The sequence below is a fragment of the Propithecus coquereli genome, unplaced genomic scaffold, assembly GCF_000956105.1.
Source record: "Propithecus coquereli isolate 6110/MARCELLA unplaced genomic scaffold, Pcoq_1.0 Scaffold181, whole genome shotgun sequence".
In the NCBI taxonomy this organism is placed as follows: domain Eukaryota; kingdom Metazoa; phylum Chordata; class Mammalia; order Primates; family Indriidae; genus Propithecus; species Propithecus coquereli.
Window position 1 is genome coordinate 3,729,945 of NW_012142857.1, and position 7,469 is coordinate 3,737,413.

Genomic DNA, 7,469 nt, shown 5'->3' on the forward strand with positions numbered 1-7,469 from the left:
ATGAGAAATTTTTACAGCAAAGGTTTGAGGAGGAACATGTATTAGTGAGAATGATATGAAGCAGACTATCACAAAATAAGGCCACCTTCAACATATTATAAAACTGTAGAACCATTCTGATCTTCAAGTTTGGATTTGTATAGAGGTTTCTTATAAAGCATTAATACCTACTCATGAGTTTCCTTTAGTATATGAGCCTTTGCATGTGATGCTGTTCTCTTCGCCAGGAATGCTTATCTCCCCTGGCTCTTCACGTTGCTTGCTCCTTCAATGGCAGGTGTGAGTTCCAGCATCACTTCCTTAGAGGTGTTCCTTGATGTCCTACCTGAAGCATCCCATCTGTTATTCCCTAGCACAGTACCCTGTTTATCTCCTTCATAGACAAGTAAGATGATTAAGGGTTAGTGTAACTGCTGTTTCAGCAAAGGCAGGAACTGTAGTTGTCTTGTTCACCTTTACCCAAAGGCTAAGAAAGTTCCTGGCACATAAGAGGTGAACAATAAATATTTGTCGAATGAATAAAAAATTACTATACCAAATTTACATGAACACATACATATACACACAAATATAGGAAAGTGGGGAGTTTCCAATAGAAAACAACCAAATGCCGAAAATATCGAAATGATACTTTTAGATACAGGTGAATATGATTTCCAAGAACAAGTACCAAAGACATCTATCTTCAAAAATATGAAAATTTACGAAAAGAGGATCAGGAGTGGTTATTTTCCATTTCTACTGAGATGCAAACAAGAAATGTTTAAACTGCAATGAGTCAACATTAGACATAGTAACTATCTGCTGCAGAATGGACTACCAACAGAGCTTCTGGAATCTCCTCGCACTGCAGAGCATAAAATATGGTCAACCACATATCCAGGATTAGTTAAGAACAGCTCAGACTGCAGGTAATAAGCTAAAAAACTTGCTAAATGGCTTCTCCCCAATTTTTAAAATTCTAAATTCATAATTATATAGAATAACATTCAATTTATAAATTGAATACAACATACTTTAAAAACAGATGACCCTTATCTGCTGATCATACCTTAGCATTACTTTTCTAGGTATTTTGCAGAAACAATTATATTTACAAAAGGTTCACTTCATAATACAATCTGGTAACTAAATCGAATGGAACTATTCAACTCAAAGAGCAGAAGGTCTGCTGTTGAAATATTTTAAAATACCCTTTAAAAAAGGGTATTTATATTTATAGATTAGCTTTTAAAAAAGGATAAATATATTGAAGCAATTCTAGCATATCCCTGAAAATAATCATACTACCACCTGTGCATTTTTTATGAGGTGGAAGGATAAATCAATAGACTGCTAGGTTATACAAGTCAATTATCACCTGTTGAAATTTGGTGTAAGACAAGGGGACTTACTCTGTATGAATGTTTACTGTACACCAGAATTAACTGGTGCCAGCAATATCAGTGCAACTATTATTGGTGATGATGTCATGCTACGCTGTTTTGGTATCAGGACAAAAGTGGGAATGGAGACAAGAGGCTTGGAAAGATTTTCAGTATGGTTTCCTTATAATAACATTTAGCAGTAAATAAAAAAAAAACACAAAAAGAATGGCTGTTTAAGCCCCACTGCACACATTAAGGTCAAGGATTTCAAAAGTTAATCCATTTTTCTTCCCCCAAGAGTTTATTTTTGGTAAAAGGCGGAAAAATTAGTTTTTCTACAAGGAAAATTTGCTTCTAAATGATAATTTGAAAATCTTGATATATATTATATATTAAAAAAGACACACAAAAATAACAGAGAAGTGGGAATAACAGATTAGGTACTATAACTTTATAAAGGCCTTGCCTAGATCGATAAGCAGCACACACACACCTCATTTATGCAAACTAAAAATGTATATAAACAGCACAATACTGTGATACTGTATCATGATACATTACCTGTACACATAACTACTACTGTTATTAATAAACCTTTGGGACACCCAGTTTTATGCCCAATAAGACATCATTTAAGTCTTTAAAATCTTCTCTTCCTCCTTTATGGAAGGGTATTTCTAGACACTAATTTTCCCATCTAATATTCAAATATAGGAAACAGATTCCACAAGGTGCTTTAACTGATGAGACCTCAAGTGCTGTTTTCTCTCTTGAATTTTTGGATAGTCAACAGTCCATGGGGACCACACACAAATACTATGACAGAAGAGTTGTTACATTAAGTCTTTTGATGGGACTTGATTGGTGACGAAGCTTTATGACATGCTTGAGCAACGCACTGAAGGGGATCCCATCTGAGTTAATACTTTGTCCAACCACTGTAGAGGTCCATTCAGATGAAGTTCAATCCAGCAAGGGGTACTTGTTACCGTCTGCCTTCTGTTTCAAAGAATACAAAAAAAGGATTATGAAATTAAAAGGTTGTATACACTAAAATCTAATTTCTTTGGAATAATAAATTGTGGACATCTGATTATTATTTTGAAAATGGTTGATCCTCAAAGTACTTCCAGTGTCTTTTTTTTCTTTTTAAGGGATCTACAAAAGTATTCATTTCCCATCAAATTACAATTAGTAAGGTGACCTTATTATTTATCCATTCGTCCAAAATGGGACACCTCTGAGACAGAATGTAGGCACTATTAATAATCAGGCTATAAGGAGAGATATAAACCAGGACTGTCCCAAGCAAACTGAGAGAGACATATGGTCACCCTACTTATTAATTAAATCAACCACAGAACAGTGAACACTAAAATATCAAATGGAGTCTAAATGGAACATAGTTCAAATTTAAAAGTATACCAAAACAAAAACACAACTTTGACCCAAGCTAAATCCTTATCAGAGAATGTTAGAGTTCAACTTACCCTGAGAAAGCCAGTGAATAACATTCTTTTTAGCAACATCATTCAGGCTTTTAATAAAAAACACCTCTAGTGCTTCAAGAAAAAAGGCTACTCTCTGGGAATTACGTATTCAATGTGATCTTGTCACTTCTATGCATTGATTTTAGTTCTGTCTTATTTGCTATATAGAATAAGTCAATAACCCTGCTTGTTTCTACAAAGTAACAGCCCTTCAAACACGAGAAAAGTCCATTATCAAGTCTTCATCTCCAAGCAACACAAGCACAATACAGCTTAAAACTATTCCCAAGGATGTGATTTTCTGTAGCAGATAGTGTTAGTGCCCCCACTATACCCTTCAGATTTTTCACCGTGCTCTAGCCAACTTCCAATTGCAAGTATCTGAATTCTATGCCCAAGAACTTCTCTGTCGTGCCCACATGTGTAGTAGGCTAAAGGTGTCAGGAAATTAACATCCCCAGGAGCAGCCCTCAACCAACTGACATTTACACAGCCAGCACTTCCTTCTCCCCTGGGTGGGATAATTCTGTAGGTTCCCTGTTTCCCAAAATTTCCCGGAGGGTGCAAACTCTAGTGACCACTGTGGTAGATAGCTTAATAATGGTACAGGCTACCTTCCCCTCCCCCTGTCACTTCCCCTTCAGAATTAATTCTTAATCTAGGTCACAGAAAGAAAGTAGGTTGAAGAAGACTGCCACTACACTTACTCGGGCACAACTGTACCTGAAACATGATCCATCCCTCCTAACTGTTTACTCACTTCCGTTCACGTAACTCAGACATATTTCTCAATTTAAAATGAATTCTTCACACATGTAAATTCCTTGTTTACTATATTTCCTAGTTGTTATGCCGACAATCAAGTTGGCACTGACAAAACTGAATAATGGTTTTAGAAACCTAACCATCAAGTCTACCTTCTCAGCTTCAGCATCATTAAAGACAAAAAGTTCCTGGTAGCTACCCACAGTTCACAGATATGTGGGTATTTGACATTTTGATTTGTAAATGTTATAGTAAACTACTTGATTATCCAAAGTACCTGACTACAAATACCTATAAAAACATACTGTATATTACCGCTTATAATTATAGATTTTAATTTATCTCTGTGTTAAAGAATGATACAGTCCACAGTGAATGATGGGCAGTATATTTCTCTCTACCAACTAAAAAAAATAAAACTATTCTTAGCAGAAGACCTATAGATATATATGGAATTCTCCCTGTCCTATGTAGTTCACTCTTAATTCCACTAAATTCCAACCATATTCTCTGCATTATTCTAACATTTTGTAGGAAAAGAAAAAGTCTGACCTGAAAACTTCCTATCAGATGTACCACTGAATCTGATTTTACTATCAACTCAGATTGAGTGAAGTCCAAAGTTTTGAAAAACAGCATTCACCATTCTTTGAAAGTATCACATCTCGAAAAGGTACTGATCAAAAGAGAACCATAGCAAAATCACAAAATGAATTATTTGACCAATGTAAGTCAGACAAAATAGTGACAAGTCTTCATTCTAGGATATAGAGATTCATATATAAAAGTATTATTCAACAAGCAGACCTCAAACTTTACCATCTCAATAGTCAGATGTCTCACAAAACTTGTTTAAGATAGGGAATCAAGTCCAAATCAAATGAAATAAATTCTGAAGGGACCAAATTGCTGGATGAAGCAGGAATACAATTACTATACTATATGAATATTTCCTAAGCAGGCATGCAGAGAGAGTAAGCAATCAAAGTAAAGAAAAACTAAGTATTTTACTTAAGTTCTATCCTTTAATATGGTGAAGAAGTCTTCCCTCTCTCTGATGTGGAATCCAATCAATTAGTTAATTTAGTAATAACCTAGTCTATCTCATCCACTGCTGACACATTAGTTTTCGTAAAACTCAGTTATGCAATTGTCACTACTATCCTTAGAGAAGAGGTAAGAGTTAGGAGAGCTGTCTCTCAGTTCCATCTCAAACACTTACAATGTGACCCTGGGCAAATTATCAAACTTTTCTAAGCCTATTTTCAATTATGTATTAGTTTGAATCATTTGTTACCTACAAAGATTGCAATTTCACATATTTAAACCTTATACGGAAAGGAGTAACAACAGAAACAGTAATTCTTAGATACTGCATTTAAAACGCAGCACAGTGCTTGCAGCAAGTACCCCTTCTACTCCTGAATAAAGTTCCACCTCTTCACCTATATTCAACTCACCTCAACTTATTTGTTCAGCCTCATTTTTCTCTACTTTCTATACACCACATTAAACTGCTATTCTATTGTCAGGATTATCACTTCCCATCCTGCTCACCACCACCATCTATGAATACTTAAATCCTACTGATCTTTTAGACCAGATCATGTGCCATCACCCCTTTTATGGTATAACACTGTGCCTTACATTAAAATACATACCTATATGTTTTAATCATATCTGCTATAATGCCAGTCCAGTAACATGCAATAGTTTTGAATCCAGAGGCCACCAACTTTCTTTCATCATTTTACACAAAGATCTACTGATTCCATTACCTCAATATACAGATAAAAATGAACTCCAGAAGATGCAAAGAATGAGATAAAAAGAAATTATATTGTGAAAACTGAACTAAATATGTATGTCATACCGATATTCTGCTCCCCAACCTTTCACAAAACTCATTCTTATGGTGCACATTCTAGTTAGCTGATACACGGCTTCAAAACCCTGATTAACAGACTGAGCCAGAAGAGCAGCGAATTCCTGGTTGTTGAAGATCTTCAGATTACAGCCTATGATTGAAAAAAGTAAAAGAAACTATGTAAAAAGAGTATCATTATTGAGAAAAAATTATAAAAGAGCTATAGGTTCTAGAATATGAGCATGCAATCATCTCCTAATTCCTACAATTAGCAACCAGAAAAACTAAGCAAGTTGATGTGATAGGTTTATCTACATTGTTCGATCCATACCTGGTGGAATTTTACACACTGTGGCAGGGTGCCAGCCGTATCTCTGATTGCAATTGGGGCTCTGCACAAAGATTGCACTATCACTTAGGCACTCAGCAAAAACTTCCCCACCTATGTAATACAAGCGCACTCCTCTTCCTAAAATAAAACACATAAAGGATTAGTTTATAACATTTACTATTTTAGTGTGACTCTGGAAGTCATAGAGGAATTCTAAAATGATATAAGGCATTTCCATACCTATGTTTTTCTGAAGTCTAACTTTGAAATATAACATTTTGTGTTTTTCTGAAGTCTAACTTTGAAATATATCATTTTATGTTTTTGCAAGTGTTTTTTAAATTTATTGATTTTTAAAAGTAATATATGCTTATCAAAAGTATTTAAACAATGAAGAAAAGTGCATGAATAGCAAAATAGTCTCATACAAATTATACATTATTTTAAAATAAGTTAAAGAAATTAAGTTAATTTTGAAGAAATTGGATAAATATATCTTCATTACAACAGTCTTTCATTAAAGAATCCACTAAAGTTAAGAAAAAAAGATATAAAAAAAAAATCAAGAGATTTAGAGTCATTTGTCCTTGTAAAAACCGTATGTTATGGTGGCAACTGAATCTCTAAATGTATAAGCAGAATTAGGTAAGAAAAAATTACAGAGATTTTAATATACTTCTTTCAGAATTTGACAGGTCAAAGACACAAAATAATATGAGATATAAGGATTTTTAAAACCTGTGATAGGCAGAGTTCTAAGATGGCACCTAAAAGTCTCAGCCCTGGTGCGCACATACCTTTGTGATTCAATCAAACACTAGGTGCTACCGTTAAGGAATTTTTCAGATATACTCAGTCGACCCTAACAAGGGAAGATTATCTTTGGTGGGCCTGACTTAATCAGACAATCCTTTAAAATGGGCTAGACAGTCCTGAGCTAAAGTGATTCAACACAAGAGGCATACTCTATTGCTGGCTTTGAAGACAGTGGGGACCATGTGGCAAGGAAATGAGGACCTCAGTGCTACAACTGCAAGGAACTGAATTCTGCCACAACAGTGTGAGGTGAGAAGAGGACCTCAAACTCCAGATGAAAACGCAGTCCAGCTAATACTTCAATTTCACCCTCGTTAGACCCTGAGGAGAAGGCCACCTAGCCCATGCCTGGACTCCTGACCCACAGAAACTGAGAGATAATAAATTTGTTTTGTTTTAGGCCTCTGAGTGTGTGGTAATTTGTTACACAGCAAAACAAAATTAACAAAACAACAAACAAGCCAGATTTAATAGATAAATGTAGAACCTGGTACCCTGGTTCTACAATTATACAATATTGTAAAATAATCAATCATGTACTTGCCCATTAGAAAAACACTGAGTCCAAAAAGTAGAGATTTTTCAGGCTGTATTTTCTGATCAAAACCACCTATTACACTAGAAATCAAAAGGACAAAGATAATCTAACCTCCACATGAAACCAAGTAAACCAAGATTACAGTCACTATCATTTTGCAGTATCAAAAATCACTCTGGTAATCAACATTATTTCTCACAGGAGGTGATGGGTAATAATAATTAAAAAAATAGAAGCAAACTATTATTAAAAGAAGTTATTTTAAGATGATGACAATGATGTTCAAGCATTAGTA

General features: G+C 34.8%; 1 protein-coding gene across 1 annotated transcript in view; it reads right to left on the reverse strand.

Annotated features, from left to right (window-relative positions):
- Positions 1-1,803: 1,803 nt before the first annotated feature.
- SMAD2 (SMAD family member 2) overlaps positions 1,804-7,469 on the reverse strand; it is a 103,364-nt gene continuing 97,698 nt past the window's right edge. The window contains exons 9-11 of the mRNA XM_012642634.1: positions 5,821-5,958; positions 5,496-5,640; positions 1,804-2,366 (exon numbers count right to left, since the gene is read on the reverse strand). Coding sequence (XP_012498088.1) covers positions 2,243-2,366; positions 5,496-5,640; positions 5,821-5,958 — 407 coding nt within the window. The 3' untranslated portion in view covers positions 1,804-2,242. The remainder of the gene's footprint in view (positions 2,367-5,495; positions 5,641-5,820; positions 5,959-7,469) is intronic.